Raw genomic sequence first — 27,886 nt, forward strand, 5'->3', positions numbered from 1 at the left:
AAGTCAATAACATCAACAAAGCTCACCTTTGTGCATTTACGCACAACGTTAAAAGTTTGGTGGACAAAATGAGACAGAAAAAAAAGTGGCATAAAACACGTGTTAGAAAGTCGGAGAAAGTTATAAATGTAAACAAACTACAGTGAGTTCAAGGACCGCCAAAATTAGTAGGACAAAACGGCGCTCACCAAATACTTGAATCAGTGAAGCATGTTTAAAGGGGAACATTATCACCAGACCTATGTAAGCGTCAATATATTACTTGATGTTGCAGAAAAAAAGACCATATATTTTTTTAACCGATTTCCGAACTCTAAATGGGTGAATTTTGGCAAATTAAACGCCTTTCTATTATTCGCTCTCGGAGCGATGACGTCACAACGTGACGTCACATCGGGAAGCAATCCGCCATTTTCTCAAACACATTACAAACACCGAGTCAAATCAGCTCTGTTATTTTCTGTTTTTTCGATTGTTTTCCGTACCTTGGAGACATCATGCCTCGTCGGTGTGTTGTCGGAGGGTGTAACAACATGAACAGGGACGGATTCAAGTTGCACCAGTGGCCCAAAGATGCGAAAGTGGCAAGAAATTGGACGTTTGTTCTGCACACTTTACCGACGAAAGCTATGCTACGACAGAGATGGCAAGAATGTGTGGATATCCTGCGACACTCAAAGCAGATGCATTTCCAACTGGACTGGACGGATCAGCTTTAAGGAAAAGAGAGCGGATGAGGGTATGTCTACAGAATATATTAATTGATGAAAACTGGGCTGTCTGCACTCTCAAAGTGCATGTTGTTGCCAAATGTATTTCATATGCTGTAAACCTAGTTCATAGTTGTTAGTTTCCTTTAATGCCAAACAAACACATACCAATCGTTGGTTAGAAGGCGATCGCCAAATTCGTCCTCGCTTTCTCCCGTGTCGCTGGCTGTCGTGTCGTTTTCGTCGGTTTCGCTTGCATACGGTTCAAACCGATATGGCTCAATAGCTTCAGTTTCTTCTTCAATTTCGTTTTCGCTACCTGCCTCCACACTACAACCATCCGTTTCAATACATGCGTAATCTGTTGAATCGCTTAAGCCGCTGAAATCCGAGTCTGAATCCGAGCTAATGTCGCTATACCTTGCTGTTCTATGCGCCATGTTTGTTTGTATTGGCATCACTGTGTGACGTCACAGGAAAATGGACGGGTGTATATAACGATGGTTAAAATCAGGCACTTTTGAGCTTTTTTTAGGGATATTGCGTGTTAGGTAAAATTTTGAAAAAAACTTCGAAAAATAAAATAAGCCACTGGGAACTGATTTTTAATGGTTTTAACCCTTCTGAAATTGTGATAATGTTCCCCTTTAATACAAACAGTGTGCTTTATAACAAGTAGGGAGGTTTGTGTCATGTTTGTCCTCCTACAGAAACCATATTAAAACAATTTCTATTTTTTCCCCCCCTTATCTTTTTCCATTTTTCATACATTTTTTAAAAAGCTCCAGAGAGCCACTAGGGCGGCGCTAAAGAGCCGCATGCGGCTCTAGAGTTAAGTGAACCACTACTCGTTTTCATAGAAGGTCACATCGCAGTTATGGCCGCTTGTAACATAAACTATACATGAATAATAATGTATAATCAATGGCCTCATGATATTACTAGGGCTGTCAAAAATAACAAGTTAAGTCATGTGATTAATCATAAAATATGGTCGTATAATTAATGTATACATACGCAGATTAATCACACAATTTATTTTGACCGTACATGTTCCTTTAACTTAACCGCGGATAGTTACCTGATGGGTGGCGTGGATGGTTATATGGTCTGATCAGGTCAATACATACGTCAGTGCAAAGATGAGTGAGGGAACTCCGACTGTGCAAATGGTAAATGGGTTATACTTGTATAGCGCTTTTCTACCTTCAAGGTACTCAAAGCGCTTTGACACTATTTCCACCTTCACCCATTCACACACACACATTCACACACTGATGGCGGGAGCTGCCATGCAAGGCCCTAAACACGACGCATCAGGAGCAAGGGTGAAGTGTCTTGCTCAAGGACACAACGGACGTGACGAGGATGGTAGAAGGTGGGGATTGAACCAGGAACCCTCAGGTTGTTGGCACGGCCACTCTCCCAACTGCGCCACGCCGTCATATTGTGGCGCAATATGAAGCCTACATACACTCAGACGGCACTTTTGAGCAAATAAGTGACGTTCATTTAAGTAAAACTTTAAAAAAAAACGTTCCTGTATCACATTCCAACAAGAAAATTGCATTTGTGTCCAAATGTTGGGCTTTTTTTAAAAAGGTCATTTAAATTATACAAGCGAGTAAGAATCTGTAATTAATCATGATTAATCCAAATTCACAAATGTGACTAATCATGACTGATCTGAATTCATAATTGTGATTCATCATGATTCATATGAATTCATAATTGTGATTAATCATCATTAATTCAATTTCAAAATTTTGATTAATCACATTGATTAAAAAAACATTTGACAGCACTAATTATTACACAATTGCCCTGTTTTTGTACAAATTGATGCAATAACAAACAGATATTTAAAGTTAAGTTAAAGTACCACTGATAGTCACACACACAATATCATCATTGCCAAATTTGAACCAAATACAATATTTTAAGTTTTACCAATTTTATTTTGTTACACACAGTCAAACTGGTTTTTAAATGCTTGGATAACTTTGCTCCCCAATTGCTCTGCAAGGCAATTACAAGACTGCAAAGTGGTACCAGATCTACCACCCAAGCAATGTCAAAAGGCAACTGTTGTGTTCCATTCCGTAGGACATCTTTTGCCCAGACTGCCTTTTCAATAAAAGGACCACAACTACCGGACACTTTGAAAAGTATACCTGCACTTGTCACTTTCAAAAAACAAACAAAATTATGGCTAGTTGAGCAACAATCTTGTTCCCATGTTTAGTTTTTACTATTTTTTACTAATTGTTTTTTTTTATCTAGTCTGCACTTTGTCTGTGTTATTATTATTATTGGCTTTTATCTAGTTTGCACTTTGTCTATTTTATTACTATTATCATTATTATCGACTCATTCTATTTTTTATTTTCCTATTTTAGTGATGTTGGATCTGTGTTGTTGTTGTTGTTGGGGACAAGTGTTGTAAATTAGCTTTGGCTACAAACACTATGATGCATACATTGGATAACTGTTTCAGATGTCTATGTTTTTGTATCTGTCCCTATCTCAAATAAACCTATATATATATAAATATATATATATAAACACTGGGTGTGGTGAAATTATCCCTTTTTCCACCCCCTGGGAGGTGAGGGGAGCAGTGAGCAACAGCGGTGGCCGCGCTCGGGAATCATTTTGGTGATTAAACCCCCAATTCCGACCCTTGATGCTGAGTGCTAAGCAGTGAGGTAATGGGTCCCAATTTTATAGTCTTTGGTATGACTCGGGTTTTAACTCGAGACCTACCGATCTCAGGGCGGACACTCTAACCACAATGCCATTTTATTTAGAAAAAAAAAGTGATGTATGTTTAATTGTATCTATAATGTTTGTTGCATTGTAAGATAACAATATAGTCAAAATAGATACAATTGCATGCAGTGGGCCTACATGCAATTTTTCTGTCATTTAGTAAGAAAAATGTAATCCTTTACTAACTCTGACAATATTTCCAGGCTTTGGCGGGCCATGTAAAACGATGTGGTGGGCCAGATCTGGCCCACAGGCTTTGGGTTTGACACCTGTGCACTACACTATCAGTTCCTTCTTTATACACATCTCTAATGAGACATACTAATGGGCGGATCGATAACAAAATGATCAATATTTTGACATATTATATCAGTGGAAATATCACATGGCATTGTATTTTCTACTAATATGAGCAGGGCTGTGTTGATAACAAATGTAATGTTAAAATGAGTCTTAATGATATTGTTTTGGCAGGAACTACTTTTCCTTCCACCACACATTGTAGCAGAGGTGTGGACTCGAGTCACATGACTTGGACTCGAGTCAGACTCGAGTCATGAATTTGATGACTTTAGACTCGACTTGACAAAATGTAAAAAGACTTGCAACTCGACTTAGACTTTAACATCAATGACTTGTGACTTCACTTGGACTTGAGCCTTTTGAATTGACATGACTTGACATGACTTGCTACTTTCCCCAAAACCCAAAGATGAAAAAGTTATTCGGGAGCGCTCCGTATTTTTCATTGTGTACTTGTCTATCAGCGTTGCGTGTGTCAGCTGGTGTGGTCTCAGTACAACAGCCAATCAAATTAGATCTACTTTGTTTTCATCACACAGCATTCATCCAATCAAATTGCAGGACAACCAACGAAGAAGACATGTCCAAACCACACGCCAGTGAACAAAAAATGATACCTAAAATAATTTCGTTTGGGTATAAAAATTACGAGGTGGTCAACACAAAACGGTTTGCAGTATGCAACACATGCGGTTCCAAAATTACTGATGGAGAGGCAACAACTTCCAACTTTGTCCGGCATTTGAAGTTGCACAAAGAACGGTAAGTTTTGAATGTAAGATAACGTTTATTGGCTAAGTAACGTGACTTTTATTTGCTGTGTAGTTAAATCAGTGAGGCTGTAAACTCACTGCTAACGTTATAACGTTATTGCAAACACGGGAATCTGTTGCAGTTCACTACCTTATTCATACTTTTTGTTCAGTGATTTTTTTTAAGCAGGGTTACGTTAGTCAATATATCACACGTAACGTTAGACGGCGGTCAGCAGCACCGCGTATTTTAGCCACCTAAAAAAAGACAAAAATAGTCAAATAAAGGTCAGTTAAAATGTATACTATATTATGAATATGTGTACCGTTTTAGCTAGCTTTCTGACATACTGTTGGTTGTTTACCTCAGTGGTCCCCAACCACCGGACCGCGGCCCGGTACTGGTCCGTGGATCGATTGGTATCGGGCCGCACAAGAAATATATATATATATTTTTTTTCTTTTTTTAATTAAATCAACATAAAAAACACAAGATACACTTACAAGTAGTGCACCAACCCAAAAAAACTCTCCCCCCCCTTTTGTTCTGGGCATTGAAGATGAAGACTCTTCCTTCACTGTTCCGAGTGGCCATGAGAGTCTTGGCAGTGCCTGCCTCCAGTGCTCCAGTGGAGCGAGTTTTCAGCCATGGTGGCATCATACTACGCCCCCATCGTGCACAAATGACTGACAGACTCTTGGCTAATTTGGTCTTTTGCAAATGCAATGCAGCATAGGGCCCTGACATATAAAAAGTACAACTTTTTTGTTATGTTCACGTATATGTCATGTTTTTTCAATGTTAACACTTGTACAAATAAGTACATTTGCACTTTATTTTTCAATGTGTTTGTTCTGTAAAGGAATGAGTTAATGTTTAAAATGACTGGTTAATAGTGCTATTATAAAGTGCAATGTCAGCACAATTTTCTTTCCTGCAATTTAAAATGCACTTGTTTTAATAAATAAATACAGCGTTTGAAAAGCATACACAATCTGTGTTAATATATTAGTCTGTGGTTAAAAGGACTTGAAAGGACTCGAAACTCAAAATGCAGGACTTAGGACTTGACTTGAGACTTTCCAGTCTTGACTTTCGACTTGACTCGGGGCTTGCCTGTCTTGACTCGGGACTTGACTCGGACTCGAGGGCAAAGACTTGAGACTTACTTGTGACTTGCAAAACAATGACTTGGTCCCACCTCTGCATTGTAGGTACCCAATTCAGTGCTTCTTCGGACTAATTTCGGCCCACTTTTCAAACTCAATCGTCAACATCACAATAGGATTTAAGTAAAGAGAATAAATATACTAAATGTGTAAGCAGAAAACATTGGTATGAAAATAGGAAGTCAGTTGCAAAACAATGTATAATAGCACCAAATATACTCAAACATGTCAATATATATTTTTGGCATAAGCACCGTATCTTTGAATATAATTGCATACTTGCATGTAGGGATGGGTACCTTTCAAATTTGAATCGATGCAGTACCAATTTCCCATACCTAAGAGATTTGTACCGGTACTTCACAGTAACCATTTTTTTATGTTTATGTGATAATAAATGTTAATTTGTTTAATAAAAAAATAAAAAAATAATGATTTAGCATTGAACACTGTGCTGATAGTGAAAGTGCTGTCCATTTATGTTTCCTTATAGTTTTATTTACAAGTATTATAACTGTGCATGCAATTGCAATTCCAAGACGTTAGATGGCAGTAGTGTATTGACTGTGTCAGACTTCTGTATAAAGAGAGAATGGCCAATCAAACAGGCGCCATGATTGCTACCAAGGACCAGTGCGGCTGTGCCCTGATGCATGCAATTACTATTGTTTTGACGTTAGTTTATCAGACAAAATAAACCAAAATAATATGTCTATATCATGCTTGCCAACCTTGAGATCTTCGAATTCGGGAGATGGGGGGGTCGGGGGGTTGTGGTTGCGGTGCAGGCAGCATACCCCTTCCCCTTTGAGCTGTCCTGGATGAAATGAAATTCTTTTTCTCCAATCATTTTGGAACTTGCAAGCGTATTTCTTCTTCTTACTCGTCGTCGCCATGTCTCTTTTTCTTTCTTCTGCTTCGTCTCCTTCTTGTTGTGTGTGCAGTTGTGCACTGAGCTCCAAAAGTCATAGATGTTATTGTAGCATCCCGGAAGAGTTAATGCTGCAAGGGGTTCTGGGTATTTGTTCTGTTGTGTTTATGTTGTGTTACGGTGCGGATGTTCTCCCGAAATGTGTTTGTCATTCTTGTTTGGTGTGGGTTGACAGAGTGGCGCATATTTGTAACAGTGTTAAAGTTGTTTATACGGCCACCGTCAGTGTGACATGTATGGCTGTTGAACAACTATGCATGCATTCACTTATGTGTGTGTGTGCTTGAAAATAACGCTATCATTAAGCCAGTTAAAAGATCATTCAACTTGTCAGCATTTCTTGACATCTTCGAGTAAAGACCATTATTAAACCCGTCCAAAGCTACATTATTATGTGACTGGGCCGGCACGCTGTTTATATGGAGGAAAAGCGGACGCCAGGACAGCATGCGGCTGTTAAGGGGTGAAGGTTTCAGGTGAGAGAGGACGCTAAAGGCCGTGCCTTTAAGGCACGCCCCCAATATTGTTGTCCGGGTGGAAATCGGGAGAAATTCGGGAGAATGGTTGCCCCGGGAGTTTTTCGGGAGGGGCACTGAAATTCGGGAGTCTCCCGGGAAAATCGGGAGGGTTGGCAAGTATGGTCTATATTAGTGTTGTCCTGATACCAATATTTAAGTACCGATACTGGTACCAAAATGTATTTCAATACTTTTCGGTACTTTTCTAAATAAGGGGGACCACAAAAAAATTGCATTATTGGCTTTATTTAACAACAAATCTTACGGCAAATTAAACATATGTTTCTTATTGCAATCGAAGAACAATTTTGTCCTTAAATAAAATAGTGAACATACAAGACAACTTATCTTTTAGTCGTAAGTAAGCAAATAAAGACTCTTAATTAGTCTCCTGACATAGGCAGTAACACATTGTGCCATTTCTCATTCTAGCTGTAAAAATGAATTATTAATCCACTTGTTCATTTACTGTCAATATCTGGTTACTTTTTCTTTTAACATGTTCTATCTACACTTCTGTTAAAATGTAACAATCACTTATTCTTCTGTTGTTTGATACTTTACATTAGTTTTGGATGATACCACAAATTTAGGTATCGATCCGATACCAAGTTTTTACAGGATCATACATTGGTCATATTCAAAGTCCTCATGTGTCCAGGGACGTATTTCCTGAGTTTATAAACATAATATGAATTTTAAAAAAAGGAAAAAAAGATTTTATGACAATAAAAGATATTGATGTAATCATAGTAGTATCGACAAGATACGCTATTGTACTTGGTATCATTACAGTGGATGTCAGGTGTAGATCCACCAATAGTATCAGGGTGCTAGCTTGCTGTTAGCGGTTAGCTATCGTATCCTCCTACGATGTGTAGTGAAGCATGTTTAGCTATTCCTCGTCCTGCAGGGATGATACTTGTAAGAAACTTACTTTATTCGTCGCCATGGAGGCGAGGATGAGTGATTTAGAAGTAGCTAAAACACTGCCGACTGCGAATGGACGTTAGCCGCTAGCGAGCTACCCATGTCTTAAAGCACCTTTTCCTGAGGGCGTTTCAGTGTTATAACTTCACCTTTATCTTTAGTTTTTAAGCCAAAATGCGTCCGTTCTCCCTTTTCTGTCTACACACCTTGTCTGCTTGTAAGTACTCTGTGATTGTGCGCTGCCGAACATGCTTCTCTGCTCTGAAAACCAGCAACGTCATGCATGACGTGACGCGCCGTCATGCCCAGGAACCGGTACTTTTCAAACAGGGTATAGTACCGTTTTTGATTCATTAGTACCGCGATACTATACCAGTACTGGTATACCGTACAACCCTAGTCTATATATAGTTCTAAACATACTGCAGCTCATAAACCTACAATAAAACATCCTTTTATTTTGTGAAATCATCATGTTGCGGCTGTATTTGACGCACTCTGGTGCCACATTCCTGTAGTGTTTTGTGACTAGCAGGCACTCTAACACGCACCCGACGGTGCAATAACAAAAAAAATACACAGAATGACCAAAAAAAAAAAGTACAGTTCTAGCCTTGATAAATCACACTTTGTGTGCTAAATAATTATAATTGCACTTTATCCTCTCAACATTGTGGGCATTCCGCTAATCAGCAAATATTCTTCATAGTCATGAAGTGATGAACTGGATAGTGCTCCATATTTTGCTCATTTAAGAGACACAATCCTCTGCACACGAGTTAAGTAGACCAGCTTTGTGCTGTAAAGTTTGCACTTGTTTTAATACATGCAAACCTTTAGTAGATCAATCAATCAATCAATCTTTATTTATATAGCCCTAAATCACAAGTGTCTCAAAGGGCTGCACAAGCCACAACGACATCCTCGGTACAAAGCCCACATACGGGCAAGGAAAAACTCACCCCAGTGGGACGTCGATGTGAATGACTATGAGAAACCTTGGAGAGGACCGCATATGTGGGTAACCCCCCCCCCTCTAGGGGAGACCGAAAGCAATGGATGTCGAGTGGGTCTGACATAATATTGTGAGAGTCCAGTCCATAGTGGATCCAACATAATAGTAAGAGTCCAGTCCATAGTGGGGCCAGCAGGACACCATCCCGAGCGGAGACGGGTCAGCAGCGCAGAGATGTTCCCAGCCGATGCACAGGTGAGCGGTCCACCCCGGGTCCCGACTCTGGACAGCCAGCACTTCATCCATGGCCACCGGACCTGTGCCCCCCCCCCCTCAAGGAAAAGGGGAGCAGAGGAGAGAAGAAAAGAAACGGCAGATCAACTGGTCTAACAGGGGGGCTATTTAAAGGCTAGAGTATACAAATGAGTTTTAAGATGGGACTTAAATGCTTCAACTGAGGTAGCATCTCTAATTGTTACCGGGAGGGCATTCCATAGTACTGGAGCCCGAATAGAAAACGCTCTATAGCCCGCAGACTTTATTTGGGCTCTGGGAATCACTAATAAGCCGGAGTTCTTTGAACGCAGATATCTTGCCGGGACATATGGTACAATGCAATCGACAAGATAGGACGGAGCTAGACCGTGTAGTATTTTATACGTAAGTAGTAAAACCTTAAAGTCACATCTTAAGTGCACAGGAAGCCAGTGCAGGTGAGCCAGTATAGGCGTAATATGATCAAACTTTCTTGTTCTTGTCAAAAGTCTAGCAGCCGCATTTTGTACCAACTGTAATTTTTTAATGCTAGACATAGGGAGACCCGAAAATAATACGTTACAGTAGTCGAGACGAGACGTAACGAATGCATGAATAATGATCTCAGCGTCGCTAGTGGATAAAATAGAATGAATTTTAGCGATATTACGGAGATGAAAGAAGGCCGTTTTAGTAACACTCTTAATGTGTGATTCAAACGAGAGAGTTGGGTCGAAGATAATACCCAGATTCTTTACTGATTCGCCTTGTGTAATTGTTTGGTTGTCAAATGTTAAGGTGGTATTATTAAATAAATGTCGGTGTTTAGCAGGACCGATAATCAGCATTTCCGTTTTCTTGGCGTTGAGTTGCAAGAAGTTAGCGGACATCCATTGTTTAATTTAATTAAGACACGCCTCCAGCTGACTACAATCCGGCGTGTTGGTCAGCCTTAGGGGCATGTAGAGTTGGGTGTCATCAGCATAACAATGAAAGCTAACACCGTATTTGCGTATGATGTCGCCTAGCGGCAGCATGTAAATACTAAAGAGTGCTGGGCCAAGAACCGAACCCTGACGGACTCCGCACGTTACCTTAACATAGTCCGAGGTCACATTATTATGGGAGACGCATTGCATCCTGTCAGTAAGATAAGAGTTAAACCACGACAAAGCTAAGTCTGACATACCAATACGTGTTTTGATACGCTCTAATAAAATATTATGATCGACGGTATCGAAAGCAGCGCTAAGATCAAGAAGCAGCAACATAGATGACGCATCAGAATCCATCGTTAGCAGTAGATAATTAGTCATTTTTGCGAGGGCTGTCTCCGTAGAGTGATTTGCCCTGAAACCGGATTGAAAAGGTTCACAGAGATTGTTAGACACCAAGTGTTCATTTAGCTGCTGTGCGACAATTTTTTCGAGGATTTTCGAAATAAAGGGAAGGTGGGACACCGGTCGGTAGTTTACCATGAGGTCAGGATCAAGGTTAGGTCTTTTGAGCAGAGGATGAATAACCGCTTTCTTGAATGCTAGGGGAACAGTGCCAGAGGAAAGTGATAAATTTATAATATTTAGCACTGATGGACCTAATAATACAAAAAGCTCCTTGATAAGTTTCCCAGGAAGTGGGTCAAGTAAACATGTTGTTTGTTTTATCCCACTTACACGCTGTAATAGTTCCTCTAATGTTATTTCATCAAAAAGAGAGAGACTATTTTGTATTGCAGTATCCGTCGTAGATACAGTTGTATCTGTGTTCATAGAACCCAGTTGTAGCTGGGATGCGTTGTCTTTAATCTCCTTTCTAATGAGTTCAATTTTCTTATTAAAGAAATTCATAAAGTCATCTGCCGAGTGGGTGGAGCTATTGGGAGGAGTCCCTTGTTGGGTTAGCGATGCTACTGTACTAAACAAAAATTTAGGGTCGTTTTTGTTGAGGCGGATGAGATTTGAATAATATTTAGCTTTAGCTAAGGTAAGCATGCGTTTATACGATATTAAACTATCACTCCATGCTTGATGGAAAACCTCAAGCTTGGTCGCGCGCCATTTGCGTTCCAACTTTCTACATGATCATTTATGAGCTCTGGTTTCCTCTGTAAACCATGGGGTGCGCCTTTTAGGGGCCCTTTTTTGTTTTAGCCGTGCTATACTATCAATGGTTTTGCGCAGGGCATTGTCAAAGTTGTTAGTGAGGTTATCAATAGAGCCGACATAATTTGGGAATGGTGCCATTACCGAAGGCAGTAGGTCAGCAAGAGTCATCGTTGTGGCGGCATTAATGTTGCGGCTGCTATAGCAGTTATTATTATTATTAGTTTGTTGACAATGAGTCAGAACTTCGAATTTTATAAGGTAATGATCGGACATTACTTTAGTATACGGGAGTACCATAACTTTGGAGGTGGTGACACCCCTGACCAGCACTAGATCTATCGTATTGCCGTTGCGATGCGTAGGTTCATTTATTATTTGTGTAAGACCACAGCTATCAATTATAGTCTGGAGCGCCACGCACTGAGGGTCCGATGGGGTATTCATATGGATATTAAAGTCCCCCATTATGATTATATTGTCTGCGTGCGTCACTAGATCAGCAACGAACTCTGAGAATTCATTAATAAAGTCCGAGTAGGGCCCTGGGGGGCGGTAGATAACAGCCATATCGAGAGGCAGCGGTGCGACAGACCTCATAGTAAGCACCTCAAACGATTTGTATTTATTATTTAGGTTAGGGGTAAGGTTAAAGTTTTCATTGTATATTAATGCGACCCCCCCACCCCTTTTAAGGGGACAGGCAATATGCGCATTCGTATAGTTAGGAGGAGATGCCTCATTTAGGGCAAAAAATTCGTCTGGTTTGAGCCAGGTTTCGCTAAGACCAATGACGTTAAGATTGTTGTCTCTAATGACCTCATTAACTAATAACGTTTTGGGAGACAATGATCTTATGTTTAAAAAGCCCATATTATAAGTATTGGGCTGTTTTGACAAGTTTTTGTTTAAATTATCCGTAGTAGAAATATTAATAATGTTGCGTTTATTATACGTAGTGCACTTTAAATAGTTTCGACCATATCTAGGAATTGATACGACGGGAATTTTCAGATTGTTTGCTTGATGCTGCGATCGACTGAACGCATCATGATTTGCCACCTCAGTAGAATGCATATCTACCCCGGACACATTCACAACAGAAAATACATTACCGTATTTTCCGCACTATAAGGCGCACCTAAAAACCACAAATTTTCTCAAAAGCTAACAGTGCGCCTTATAACCCGGTGCGCTTTATTACGATTAATTTTCATAAAGTTTCGATCTCGCAACTTCGGTAAACAGCCGCTATCTTTTTTCCCGGTAGAACAGGAAGCGCTTCTTCTTCTACGCAAGCAACCGCCAAGGAAAGCACCCGCCCCCATAGAACAGGAAGCGCTTCTTCTTCTACTGTAAGCAACCACCCGCCCCCGGAAGAAGAAGAAAAAACGCGCGGATATCACCGTACGTTTCATTTCCTGTTTACATCTGTAAAGACCACAAAATGGCTCCTACAAAGGACAAGGATCCGGTTCATAAAAAGACGCAATCTCTCCATCCGCACACGGATTACTACCGTATTTCACAGCAACTGATATTCCTGTGAACCGCACTGTGGAACGGGAGCACGTACGGTGAATATTCGCACCACAGGGAATGAGAAGTCATCCTTCACTGTGGTTCTAGCTTGCCATGCTAATGGCCAGAAACTTCCTCCCATGGTGATATTCAAAAGGAAGACCTTGCCAAAAGAGACCTTTCCAGCCGGCGTCATCATAAAAGCTAACTCGAAGGGATGGATGGATGAAGAAAAGATGAGCGAGTGGTTAAGGGAAGTTTACGCGAAGAGGCCGGGTGGCTTTTTTCACGCTGCTCCGTCCATGTTGATATACGACTCTATGCGCGCCCACATCACAGATGGTGTCAAAAAACAAGTGAAGCACACAAATACAACACTCGCCGTCATTCCGGGTGGATTAACCAAAGAACTCCAACCGCTGGATATTGGTGTCAACAGGGCATTCAAATCACGAGTGCGAACGGCGTGGGAAAAATGGATGACCGAAGGCGAACACACCTTCACTAAAACGGGCAGACAGCGCCGGACGACATACGCCAACATCTGCCAGTGGATCGTAAATGCCTGGGCAGATATTTCTGTCACAACTGTGGTCCGAGCTTTCCGGAAGGCAGGATTCACAGAACTGCTGCACAACAACAGCGACACTGAATCCGATGACTTCGAAGAGACGGAGCCGGCCATTTTGGAACCCACGCTTGCGCAACTTTTCAATTCGGACACCGAAGACGAAGAATTCGAAGGATTTACCGGTACGAATGAAGAATAACTTCAGAAAGTGAGCGCTATGTTTATTTTGTGTGTTGTGACATTAACGTTCGAGCAACATTACCGGTATGTTGCTATTGCTCTACACCATTTTGAATTTTACTATGTTTGTGATTGCACATTTGTACATTTTGGGACAGAGTTGTTAGAACGCTGGTTTTCAATATATTATTAAAGTTTGACTGAACTATCTGACAGTTTTTTTGACATTCACTTTAGCGCAGCGTTTTTTTGACATTCACTTTAGCGCAGCGTAGGCGCGGCTTATAGTCCGGGGCGGCTTATTGGTGGACAAAATTATGAAATATGTAATTCATAGAAGGTGCGGCTAATAATCCGGTGCGCCTTATAGTGCGGAAAATACGGTATGTGAGTTGTGTGTTATTCTAAGAAAATTGCTATCAGATCAGGCACCAAGTGTTTACCCACGTGGGGATAACGACAATGTTAGTGCCCAAGGCATGGGTAACTTACACATCTGTGAAGGCACCATTAATACTAAAAGGTACATACAGGTTTTTGAGCAACATATGTTGCCATCCAAGCAAAGTGTTTTTCATGGACGCCCCTGCTTATTTCAGCAAGACAATGCCAAGCCACACGTGTTTCAACAACGGGGCTTTGTAGTAAAAGAGTGCGGGTACTAAACTGGCCTGCCTGTAGTCCAGACCTGTCTCTTATTGAAAATGTGTGGCGCATTATGAAGCCTAAAATACCACAACGAACTGAAGCTGTACATTAAGCAAGAATGGGAGAGAATTCCACCTGCAAAGCTTAAAAAATTGGTCTCCTCAGTTCCCAAACGTTTACTGAGTGTTGTTAAAAGGAAAGGCCATGTAACACAGTGGTAAAAATGCCCCTGTGCCAACTTGCTTGCAATGTGTTGCTGCCATTAAATTCTAAGTTAATGTTTAATTGCAAAAAAAAAAAAGTTTCTCAGTTCGAACATTAAATATCTTGTCTTTGCAGTCTAGTCAATTGAATATAAGTTGAAAATGATTTGCAAATCATTGTATTCTGTTTTTGTTTTTTTACGATTTACACAACGTGCCAACTTCACTGGTTTTGGGTTTTGTAGATGAAATATACATTCATCACTTAACTGGGTGTGGTTCCAATAGCAGCAACTCCATATACAGTATACATAACAGTGTTAGTAGCATAACCATAATCATTACCACAAAGTAAACAGGTATAAATACAACAATAATAAAATGTGAATACAAGGCTACAGCTAAACACGACTGAGAAAGAAAAATAAAATGACGTGCCACTCGCCCTCTTCCTTCAATCTACTGCCGTTCCCCCCTCACATTCAGTGAGGAGTCAAACAGTTTGATAGCACAGGACAAAAAAAATAAAGTTTTTAATCCTGTTGTTTTGCTCTTGGGGAGGAGCAGCCTGTCATTGAACATTTTGGTTGTCTATATCAATGAAATTGACTTCTTGGACATGAATTACTCGACCGGTGACGGATTTAAACTGTCGAGTTCCCCCTGAATCGTAATTCCTCATAAGAGGGCATTTTGGACAAATGTAAACCCTTTTCTGTTCCGTCCGGACTGTGCACCATTTCCCAAAACAAGATCCATAAAGACAAACATTACCTGCCATGTCAGTTTTGCTTCCTCTACTCTTCTCTTTTTCTTACCACCTGCGTTCAGTGGCCTCGTGGTTAGCGTGCCCGCCCTGAGATCGGTAGGTCGTGAGTTCAACACTGCAAAAAGTCAGTGTTCAAAAATAATAAAATAAAAAATTAGGGGTATTTTATTTGAACTAAGCAAAATTATCTGAACAACAAAATTCGGTTTGTCAAGACTTTCCAAAACAAGTCAAATTAGCTAACCTCAATGAACCCAAAAATACCTTAAAATAAGTATATTGTCACTAATAACAAGTGCACTTTTCTTGGTAGAAAAAAAAAAGAGAACTTTTTGCTCAATATGTTGAAAAATATTCTTAAATTAAGTGAATGCTAGTGCCATTATCTTGACATAATGATATGCAATAGATAATACATTTCTTGAAACCAGCAAACTCATACTAAAAACTAGTTTATTTTTCTTAATGGAAAGGCAACAAGGCAACCACTTGTTACTCTCTGGGTCTACTAGCCGCTCAAGCAAATCATATGGTCTAAAAATGCATTTTTCCATTGATAACATGACATCATTGCGCCAAGTGCGTGCTCTTTCAGTCAATTAGTGCGCATATATACAGCCCGGCTCCCGGCCAAAATATTTTTAATTGTAATTTTGAAGAATTTATCTGAATGTGCATGAACTCTTTCTGTTCAAAATTGTTTGAAATGTCAAATGTTAAATGTTTAAATATTAACTGTCAGTTTACTGTACTGTGCCACCTGTACTACTATATGAGTACATATTTTCTATTGTTTCATTGAAAATAAAACAGCAAAGTCCATTTGGCTGTCATCTGTTTTAATTATGAGACACAATTGTGTCAAAGTCATGATTTTTTTTTTTCATGCTTGAAGTAAGAAATGATTACTTTAAAAAAGTAGTTTTATACTTGTGAGTGTTGATGACACAGCTTTGCAACAGTTGATGTTCTAGTTTCAAGCATGTTTTACTCAACATCCATTCTTCCATCCATCTTCTTCCGCTTATCCGAGGTCGGGTCGCGGGGGCAGCAGCTTAAGCAGGGAAGCCCAGACTTCCCTCTCCCCAGCCACTTCGTCCAGCTCCTCCCGGGGATCCCGAGGCTTTCCCAGGCCAGCCGGGAGAGATAGTCTTCCAGTCTTAGCGTGTCCTGGGTCTTCCCCGTGGCCTCCTACCGGTCGGACGTGCCCGAAACACCTTCCTACGGAGGCCTTCGGGTGGCATCCTGACCAGATGCCCGAACCACCTCATCTGGCTCCTCTCGATGTGGAGGAGCAGCGGCTTTACTTTGAGCTCCCCCCGGATGACAGAGCTTCTCACCCTATCTCTAAGGGAGAGCCCCGCCACCCGGCGGAGGAAACTCATTTCGGCCGCTTGTACCCGTGATCTTGTCCTTTCGGTCATAACCCAAAGCTCATGACCATAGGTGAGGATGGGAACGTAGATCGACCGGTAAATCGAGAGCTTTGCCTTCCGGCTCAGCTCCTTCTTCACCACAACGGATCGATACAGCGTCCGCATTACTGAAGACGCCGCACCGATCCGCCTGTCGATCTCACGATCCACTCTTCCCCCACTCGTGAACAAGACTCCGAGGTACTTGAACTCCTCCACTTGGGGCAAGATTTCCTCCCCAACCCGGAGATGGCACTGCACCCTTTTCCGGGAGAGAGCCATGGACTCGGACTTGGAGGTGCTGATTCCCATCCCAGTCGCTTCACACTCGGCTGCGAGCCGATCCAGTGAGAGCTGAAGATCTTGGCCAGAGGAAGCCATCAGGACCACATCATCTGCAAATAGCAGATGATGTGTATAATCCTGCAGCCACCAAACCAGATACCCTCAACGCCCTGACTGCACCTAGAAATTCTGTCCATAAAGGTTATGAACAGAATCGGTGACAAAGGGCAGCCTTGGCGGAGTCCAACCCTCACTGGAAACGGGTCCGACTTACTGCCGGCAATGCGGACCAAGCTCTGACACTGATTATACAGGGAGCGGACCGCCACAATAAGACAGTCCGTTACCCCATACTCTCTGAGCACTCCCCACAGGACTTCCCGGGGTACACGGTCGAATGCCTTCTCCAAGTCCACAAAGCACATGTAGACTGGTTGGGCAAACTCCCATGCACCCTCAAGGACCCTGCCGAGAGTATAGAGCTGGTCCACAGTTCCACGACCAGGACGAAAACCACACTGTTCCTCCTGAATCCGAGGTTCGACTATCCGGCGTAGCCTCCTCTCCAGTACACCTGAATAGACCTGACCGGGAAGGCTCAACATAGGTCATAAAATCTCAGCAACAAGCTGTAATATCTTACTGAGATAATTCAGGACCAAAACCCTTAAAACAAGTAAAAGACTTTAACATAAAATCTGCTTAGTGAGAAGAATTATCTTATCAGACAGATAATAAGCAAATATCACCCTTATTTGAGATATTTAATCTTACTTAGATTTCAGTTTTTGCAGTGAAACCCCGTCCGAGTCATACCAAAGACTATAAAAATGAGACTCATTACCTCCCTGCTTGGCACTCAGCATCAAGGGGTTGGGATTGGGGGTTAAATCCCCAAAATGATTCCCGGGCACGGCCACCGCTGCTGCTCACTGCTCCCCTCACCTCCCAGGGGGTGAACAAGGAGACGGGTCGAATGCAGAGGTTAATTTCTGTGTGATAATCATTGGTACTTTAACATTTTAACTTTAACCACCCAAGCCACCAGCCTGCTGTATTTCCAAACAAAAGTCCTTAAGGAGCCCTCATTAGTGCCGTAGATTGGCCCCTGCTCCTGTTGGACAGCTCTCCAGTTGCATGCCATTTAGGAGTTAGGCAGGTGATGGATAGGTATCGTCTTACAAATTGGGGCTAAATGCACAGCAGTCAGACAGCTGTCTCCTCCTGTAACTGGAGCCAAGCTGCATGTCTGCAGTGCAGTGTTACATCTGGAAAAGTGTTGTGGCCTTATTGTGTATGCTTTGGGTAATCTTGTCATCATTTGATGGATGAAGATATTTGGTTTAATTAATGTGTCTCAAATCAGGTGGTTGGACCGCAATGAGGACGACGGGCAGATTGTCCGCGAGTTGGTTCCAGCCGGAGATGGCCTGCGGCTCTTTAGTGAGTACTTTTCAGGAAGCGAGTCGCTATATGTTGTTCTTTTGTCAGTTCTTCCAGGTTGCTGTGATTGTTGTGGCATAAAATGCCCGAATTCACTGCAGCTTTTTCAGAAAGTTATAGAATAAGTTGTTTTGAGACTTATTTTCCTTCAATTACAGTGAACCAACTTGAGATTTTATGAATTTTCTACCAATGTTTTTAGTGTTTCCTACAACCTGAACCTCAAAAATAACATTTTAAGAACAAATGGAAAACAAATACTGTATTCAGTTCAGTTCAGTTTAATTCTAACATGCATACGATACAATGTAATCCATCACATACTTCCAGTTGTTTCATTACAGCACATCTGAAAAGGAGTAGGAAGAAGTTGAGCTTATTTAGTAATACCTCTTTTCATACCATAGCCCTTTTATCGCAAGTCCTTGTTCTCTGTAACAGAACAGTGAATAAATAAATAATATACCATAGTAAGTAAACCAATATTAAATACATAAATAATCTTTATCTTAAAGAATAAAATAAAAAAAGGGTTCCAGATGTTCATCATAATTGTTATTCTGTGTATTTTGTGAACACCTGTAGTTTGAATAGTCTCTTAAACTGAATCATATTGGTGCTTTGTTTGATTTCTTTGATAAATCCATTACATTATTTAATTCCACAAACTGCTATGCTAAAGGTTTTAAGTGTTGTATGAGCATACAAATGTATTAAATTAGATGTTCCTCTAAGGTTATATTACATTCTTGGGTAGCAGGTTATAGTTTGCTTTGTACATAATTTTAGCTGTTTGCAAATGCACCAAATCGTTGAATTTCAATATTTGTGATTCAATAAATAAAAGGTTTGTATGTTCTCTATATCCAACATTATGTATTATTCTAATTGATCTTTTTTGTAACACCGTTAGTGAATGAAGCGCACATTTGTAGTTGTCTCCCCATAATTTTACGCAATAACTCAGATATGGTAACATTAGCGAGCAATAAAGAACATGGACAGATTTTTGGTCTAGAACATATTTTGTATTGGATACTTTACTCGTTTTATACCACACATACTCAAAAGTACACAATTGATGGCAGTAAAAGCACATACTCAGAGCTCATTGTCAAATTACTATACGGTTTCATTAACTATGCCTAATAATAGAAAGAAGTAATTATAATTACAGAAAGAAACACCACCTAAAGCTTCTTTATTGTCCACTATCTTCTCTGTCGTGCACAAGTTACAGACATTATCGGTGTATGTTTTACACTTGAAAAGTGTTTTCCTCTATTAAACATCCATTTACAGTATTTCCGGACTATAAGCCTTACCTTACTATTTAAAAAAAAACGTTTTTCTATATATTAGCCACATATTAGCCGTAGATACGGTATATACCAGTATGTTGTGAAATGAGATATTTACAAAGAAAGAGTTTGTAAATGTTTATTTACATACTTTATTTGTTTCCAAACGGTGCTTGTAACACGACAGTAAAACAGCTGAAGAAAAAAGTAATACATTTTTTTATTGATCCTTCATGAGATGAATAAGATTTTCCCCTTTTTTAATAAGGTTCAAGATGTTTATCAGGATTCTTCTTCCTTGCACTTTGTAAACACTTGGACTTGGAACAGTTTCATAAAATGGATCATTTTAGTACCTTGTTTGATTTCTTTGCTTAATCAATTCCATATTTTAGTCGGTAGCGAAAAACATCCAAAGATTAGCCGCATCGTTGTATAAGTCGCAGGGTTCAAAAGCTCGGGGAAAAAAGTAGTGGCTTATAGTCAAGAAAATCCGGTACGTTCCAACACATTTGGCCCACACGTTAAAAGCATTTGTGGACTGTTGAGAGCGATCTATGACAATATTTTCATTGGTAAAACAAAGCTGATGAGAAATTATTATCACACTTCAACATCTCTGTCATGTAAATGTTGCCTCTTTGCTAGGTCAGCATTGAAAATGAGAATCTGTTCTTAATTGCCTTATCCTGGATAAATACATTTTAAAAACATATATAGTAAATACATGTAAACTAAGAAGTGAATGTTTATATACTACAAAACCTAGAAGGCATAGTGCAGTAGACCAGTATTTCTGGTCTTGTCATCCTCGTCCGGACAGAAGGGTGACACGACAGTGCGGCTGGATCAAAAGAGACGTCGGAGACGCTTTACTGAACCAAAAGTTGCTTTATTACAAGTGAGTGTCATTATACAGGACTGCAGTTCCTGGAGGAGGTCAGGTCAAGAAAATGTGTCTCTCCTCCCTTGGAGGAGCCGAATCACTGTCTTATATTCCTTCTTTCTCTGTCTGGGTGTGTGCTAATTCAGGAGAGTACAACCTGACCATGTAAGGAGGTGTTTTTATTTAAGTGACTGGGAAGACAACAAATGTATACTATAACTTGTAGGTTGACGTTAAGATAAACATAGAATCTCTCCTCCAGGATAGAGCTATAACTTTTGCATTCCGAAGCCTGGTTTTATTGCTTCTTCTCGTGAGAGAACTAATTCCAGTCCACATGCGAATGTCCAAATAAGGCTCCTTATTTCATTATGGGCTCCAACACTATTTACTTAAACCTGGTGGTCATACTTGCCAACCCTCCCGAATTTTCCGGGAGACTCCCGAATTTCAGTGCCTCTCCCGAAAATCTCCCGGGACAACCATTCTCCCGAATTTCTCCCGATTTCCAGCCGGACTTGAGTGAGGACAGCCTGTCGTGACGTCCGCTTTTCCTTCATATAAACAGCATGCCCAGTCACGTTATAACAGCTACGGCTTTTGGCGAGTGCACAACTGCACACACAACAAGAAGGAGACGAAGAACGAAGAAGATGCAGTCATGGCGACGACGAGTGACAGAGAATAGAACGAGGATGGACAATTCAACCCTAAACTCACTCCTTTCCTGCAAATTACATATCACAGATGCTGCCTGTAATAGAGTGATCTAAGTTGTTTGTTGCCATCTCCTGGTGAATGTTGGGTATAGTGTTCTGTGGTTACTTTTTGGTTGGCCAACGGTTTACGTTGTATTGCGCACCCTGACGGCAAGTGTGGGAGTCGGTTCTGAAGTATCAAGTAAAGAGACGTTCATCACCTCGCCTGGTTATTGACTCCAACCCAGAATATTACGCTGCCCATACCTATGCTCCTTCAAAGGCTGTGCTACTGGCTGCAAAGCATTGCACTTTCAAATACAACAATGAATGAGTGTTATGTGTGTGTATATGTGTAAATAAATGAACACTGAAATTCAAGTATTTATTTTATTTATATGTACATATATAATAAAATACATATAAATATATATATATATATATATATATATATATATATATATATATATATATATATATATATATATATATATATATATTTATATATATATATATATATATATATATAGCTATAATTCACTGAAAGTTAAGTATTTCTTTTATTTTTATTTATATATATATATATATATATATATATATATATATATATATATATATATATATATATATATATATATATATAAGAAATACTTGAATTTCTGTGAATTCTAGCTATAAATATACTCCTCCCCCCTTAACCACGCCCCCGCCCCCGGCCCAACCCGACCCCCCCCCTCCCGAAATCTCCTGAATTCGGAGGTCTCAAGGTTGGCAAGTATGCTGGTGGTTCACTTTCTCCAAGTTGAATATAAACATTCATATTATGTAGAACATCCATCCATGCATCCATTTTCTACCGCTTATCCCTTTCGGGGTCGCAGGGGGTGCTGGAGCCTATCTCAGCTACAATAATATGAGTTAATTTATTCACTTCAACAGGAACCGGATATAGCTCTGAGCTATGCAGGACAATGGTGCTGTTTGAGCAATAAAGAGTTGATACATTGTTGCATGTGGCTGTTGCTCCTTCGTCTACACAAGAAACAAACATAAGTTTAGATTAGACAAAGTCAATTGGTGATAATGACGCAGATTGCTTAAAATGTGCAGGGAAGATGCGGGCTTTGGACAAAGTTGCGAGGCCGCGTGCATCATTTGCCGTAATTGGTTGAATTTGTGTGAATTTTTGCGATCACAACATAGCAAATTCCTGGAAGGACAGTATTTTTTAATACAAATGCCTCTCCTGCAGATGTCAGCTACCACATATCCATTAAGACGGGCAGTGTGAACGGGGCCAGCTCAGACTCCAGGGTGTTTGTCAAGCTCTATGGGGAGAAGGGCGACACTAGCAAGATCACCCTGGCGGTCTCAGACAATGATCTGAGGAACTACTTTGAAACCGGTCGCACTGACATCTTCACCATAGAGACCTATGACATCGGAAAGGCAAGTTTGCAGAATCGCCACTCAATACTCTTCTGGGAAGTTCAAGAGTTTGTGTGTTTGCAGGTCAACCGCCTCCTCATCGGCCACACCAACGAAGGCCTGAGAGCCGGCTGGTTTCTGGACAGCGTTCAGATCTCTGTGCCGGTTCAAGGGATGCAGTACATGTTCCCGAGTCATCGCTGGCTCTGCAAAGATGAGGCTGATGGAAAAGTGGAGGTGGAGATCTATCCCAGCGAGACCCTGGACATAGAAAAATGTAACTACTGAGCCGACAAGATGGCCATAGGGTCTTTTGTTTGCTTTAGGAAGATGTTCTTTAATTTGGAAAGACATAGCCCCCACTAAACTCAACACCAACTTAATACACAGTTGAAAAAGTCATAATTCAGCATAGCAGCCTAATTCACTGTGTCATCAACGCTATAACCTTCATCCAGCAATTTAACACTCAACAAGTACAGAAAAAACGCAATGATTTAATTCAATTTATTCCCTCGTTTATCACTCTTGATTTGTTTGTGCTAAATTAATCAAATGTTTGAATAGGTAGATCGTACAAACCTGTTTATGACATTTAAAATACTGTTTTTAATATTATGAGAGCCCTCTAGACATTAAATAACACTCTTAACCTCTTAAGGCCCAAGCTGTTTGTTTACATGCTTTTAATATTTCTCTTTGCTATTTGGGCTTATTGGACCCTAATTAGGCCCTGCGATGAGGTGGCGACTTGTCCAGGGTGTACCCCGCCTTCCGCCCGATTGTAGCTGAGATAGGCTCCAGCGCCCCCCGCAACCCCAAAGGAAATAAGCGGTAGAAAATGGATGGATGGATGGACCCTAATTAGAATAAAAACTAAAAATCATCTTTTGATATGATGTACTTAGTCCATAAGTACACAAATGTGTACTTCATGTGTAGTGACATGCTAATGTTTATTTTTACACTTTTTTTTCCCCAAATTCCATTGTATGTTATACTCTTCTGACACCACCAAATAGCAGTATAAGTGTCCACATAAGCGGCATAAGACCCCAATTCAGTAGTGTACACAATTTTGGAAATAAGAGCTAAAAGGTACTGTCCACGCATGAGGCCACTAAGGCCTTTAGGTTAAGGCACCTTTACGCTCTTTTAATTCAATATAGTAATGCTGCCTGAGACTGAGCCAATCTGTGGCCACGATACTAAAGAGTGCAGTCCGATTTATTTGGTCTCGTCTAATGGCCAATACTACTGTTGGATTGATATTTTTAGTTTATGCATTGATATGCTTGAAAATGCCTAATTTAAACCAAATGTTTCCTTGAAAAAAATGCATGTTAAATCCATGATATAGTATAGAATCTTGAAGTAAGATGTGACAAGGGACAACTGTACTACCAATAAAATAATGAACAACTAAAATAAACACAAATTTAATTGTATTTACACAACAAATGCCTGATTTATGATGGCATTTTTTTTCCTTAAAAAAGCAATAATAAAGACAGGTTGTTTTGTATTCTGCAGTTATTTATACATACTAACTAGAGATATCCGATAATGGCTTTTTTGCCGATATCCGATATTTCGGCATTGTCCAACTCTTAATTACCGATTCCGATATCAACCAATACCGATATATACAGTCGTGGAATTAACACATTATTATGCCTAATTTTGTTGTGATGCCCCGCTCGTTGCATTAAACAATGTAACACATTTTTCCAAAATAAATCAACTCAAGTTATGGAAAAAAATGCCAACATGGCACTGCCATATTTATTATTGAAGTCACAAAGTGCATTTTTTTTTTTTAACATGCCTCAAAACAGCAGCTTGGAATTTGGGACATGCTCTCCCTGAGAGAGCATCAGGAGGTTGAGGTGGGCAGGGTTGGGGGGGGGGGAGTATGGTGTATATTGTAGTGTCCCGGAAGAGTTAGTGCTGCAAGGGGTTCTGGGTATTTGTTCTGTTGTGTTTATGTTGTGTTACGGTGCGGATGTTCTCCCGAAATGTGTTTGTCATTCTGTTTGGTGTGGGTTCACAGTGTGGAACATATTTGTAACAGTGTTAAAGTTGTTTATACGGCCACCCTCAGTGTGACCTGTATGGCTTTTGACCAAGTATGCATGGCATTCACTTGTGTGAAAAGGTATAGATATTATATGATTGGATAGGCACGCAAAGGCAGTGCCTTTAAGGCACACCCCCAATATTGTTGTCCGGGTGGAAATCGGGAGATATTCGGGAGAATGTTTGCCCCGGTAGATTTTCGGGAGGGGCACTGAAATTCGGGAGTCTCCCGGGAAAATCGGGAGGGTTGGCAAGTATGAATGGGAGACGCAACTGCTCTGTACTTCTCCCTACGTCCGGGTACCATTCCGTACAGCGGCGTTTTAAAAAGTCATAAATTTTACTTTTTAAAACCGATACCGATAATTTCCGATATTACATTTTAAAGCATTTATCGGCCGATAATACCGGCAGTCCGATATTATCGGACATCTCTAATACTAACCAACAGGTTGTGCCTGTGAAAGTCTGAGCTTTTCTTCCTGTCACTCACACCCACCAGCGACCTATTAAAATGCGACCAAAATATTTGGTTGGGCGAGTTCACAAGAGGATCATGTTGTCTTACATTCGGCTCAATTTGGTCATCAAACTTTTCTAATGATCCATCGTTCTGTGCCTTAACTTTTTTCTATGGTCCATATCTTTTTTAATAGTGATCAACTACGAAGTAACCGTGGTAACAGGGGACGTGCGTACAGGTGGCACCAATGCTAACGTCTTCTGTCAGATTTATGGCGATGACGGAAAAACCGAGGTTCTCCCACTGAAGAGCCGCTCCAATAATTTTGAACGTGGCACCACCGAGATCTTCAAGGTTTGTAATATTTTTTGGTGACCAGACTTCTTGTCTCTTAATTACCGCGTTTTACCCACACCCAGATTGAAGCACAGGATGTTGGGAAGCTCTACAAGCTGCGGATCTACCACGACGGGAAGGGCATCGGGGACGGCTGGTTTCTGGAATCGGTGGACATCAAGCGGCTGACGACGGCCATGGTGCTGGTTGAGGTGAAAAAGGAGGATAGCAAGAAGGAGAAGAAGAAGGACAAGAAAAAGAAGAAGAAAGAAGAGGAGGAGGAGGTGGAGATGGTTGAGGAGCTACAGGAAGTGGTGGAGACGTTCAACTTCCCTTGTAACCGATGGCTGGCGAGGGATGAGGAGGACAAGGAGATTGTGGTCGAATTACTGACGGAGGATAACGAAGACCTGGAGGGTAAGTAGAGCATGAATGCGATGACATTTTCAACACCTAATTACCTCGGGATTCATGAATGTCAAATGATTCACGCTTTGTTTGCCACATCAGTCAACTCTTATGATGTCCACGTGTTCACTGGGACGATGTGGGGAGCGGGGACAGACGCCAATGTTTACATCAACATCTATGGGGATAATGGCGACACGGGCGAGCGGCGCTTCAGGAAGTCTAACCACCTGAACAAATTTGAGAAAGGCCAGGTAAGATCACCTCTGACAATGATGAGGTTCTTGCAGTCTTTCGCCTTTGCGAGCGCACACACACGCTCGCTATGTATCCCAAACTGTGCAAAGCACAATAAACATATTTTCTTCTGTGCTCCGCTCATACTCGCACTGGGGTGCACTTATCTATGCTCAAGCACGTTGTGGAAGTTGCTTCCTAGCAGTTCCACTGTAGACACGGCACAAGAGCCAAGTGTGCAGTTTTTAACAAAGGTTTTAATGTACATGGGTTTTATCAAAAGTCTTTCTCCCCCAGAACGTGACTTTTCAGTCACGTCCGTATCCTCTCTCCCCTCCTGCTCCCGGCCGCTTACTGTTAAAGACAACAGATGATTGGATTAACACGTACCACCTGTGAAATCTAATCAGCTGCCAGCTGTGTCTCGCTGTCAGCACTGCCACGCCCCCGTCTGATGGTGCTCTGTCCTCAGCACCATGGACAGAGGTGGTGACCTTTGCTCCTGCAGGCAGCGCTGGCCACATCTTTCTCCACACACGTGTACACAGCATTGCTTAATGCGGGGATCAGCAACCCGCGGCTCTCCAGCCGTATGTGGCTCTTTAGTGCCGCCCTAGTGGCTCACTGGAACATTTTTAAAAAAGGATTGAAAATGGAAAAAGATGGGGGGAAAAATTATGTTTTTGTTTTAGTATGTTTTTTGTTTGAGGATAAACATGACACAAACCTTCCCAGTTGTTAGAAAGCCCACTGTTTAATATGTTTGTGTGTATGCTTCACTGCTGAGAGCATTTGGTGAACATCGTTTTGTCCTACTAATTTTGGCGGTTCTTGAACTCACCATATTTCCCATGTATAATCTGGGGTTGGAGCGGGGGCATGGTTGGGGGCGTGGTTAAGAGGGGAGGAGTATATTTACAGATAGAATTCACCAAGTCAAGTATTTCATATATATATATCCCTGCGACCCCGAAGGGAATAAGCGGTAGAAAATGGATGGATGGATGGATGGATATATATATATATATATATATATATATATATATATATATATATATATATATATATATATATATATAAGAAATAATTGACTTTCAGTGAATTCTAGCTATATATATATATATATATATATATATATATATATATATATATATATATATATATATATATATATATAAATAAGAGAAATACTTGAATTTCAGTGTTCATTTAGTTACACATATACACACACATAACACTCATCTACTCATTGTTGAGTTAAGGGTTGAATTGTCCATCCTTGTTCTATTCTCTATCACTATCTTTCTAACCATGCTGAACACCCTCTCTGATGATGCATTGCTGTGTGGCACGCACAAAAGGGCTTTCATCAAATGCACTAGATGGCAGTATTGTCCTGTTTAAGAGTGTCACAACATTGCTGTTTACGGCAGATGGACTGCTTTACTGTAGACGTTCTTTATATTGTGGGAAAGCGGACTCAGGTCCGCATAGAGCTGGAGGGGGCGTGGCCTCCAGCTCTGCCTGAATTTCGGGAGATTTTCGGGAGGGTTGGCAAGTATGGACTCCATACAGATTTGTTTTTTGTATTTTTGGTCCAATGTGGCTCTGGGCCAT

At 40.8% G+C, this 27,886-nt stretch overlaps 1 protein-coding gene across 1 annotated transcript in view; it reads left to right on the forward strand.

Moving 5' to 3' along the window:
- Positions 1-27,886, forward strand: part of loxhd1a (lipoxygenase homology PLAT domains 1a) — a 123,687-nt gene that overhangs the window by 49,696 nt on the left and 46,105 nt on the right. The window contains exons 15-20 of the mRNA XM_061926659.1: positions 18,357-18,433; positions 22,571-22,767; positions 22,831-23,023; positions 25,482-25,642; positions 25,708-26,041; positions 26,135-26,286. Coding sequence (XP_061782643.1) covers positions 18,357-18,433; positions 22,571-22,767; positions 22,831-23,023; positions 25,482-25,642; positions 25,708-26,041; positions 26,135-26,286 — 1,114 coding nt within the window. The remainder of the gene's footprint in view (positions 1-18,356; positions 18,434-22,570; positions 22,768-22,830; positions 23,024-25,481; positions 25,643-25,707; positions 26,042-26,134; positions 26,287-27,886) is intronic.

The sequence above is a fragment of the Nerophis lumbriciformis genome, linkage group LG32 (genome assembly GCF_033978685.3).
Source record: "Nerophis lumbriciformis linkage group LG32, RoL_Nlum_v2.1, whole genome shotgun sequence".
Lineage (NCBI taxonomy): Eukaryota > Metazoa > Chordata > Actinopteri > Syngnathiformes > Syngnathidae > Nerophis > Nerophis lumbriciformis.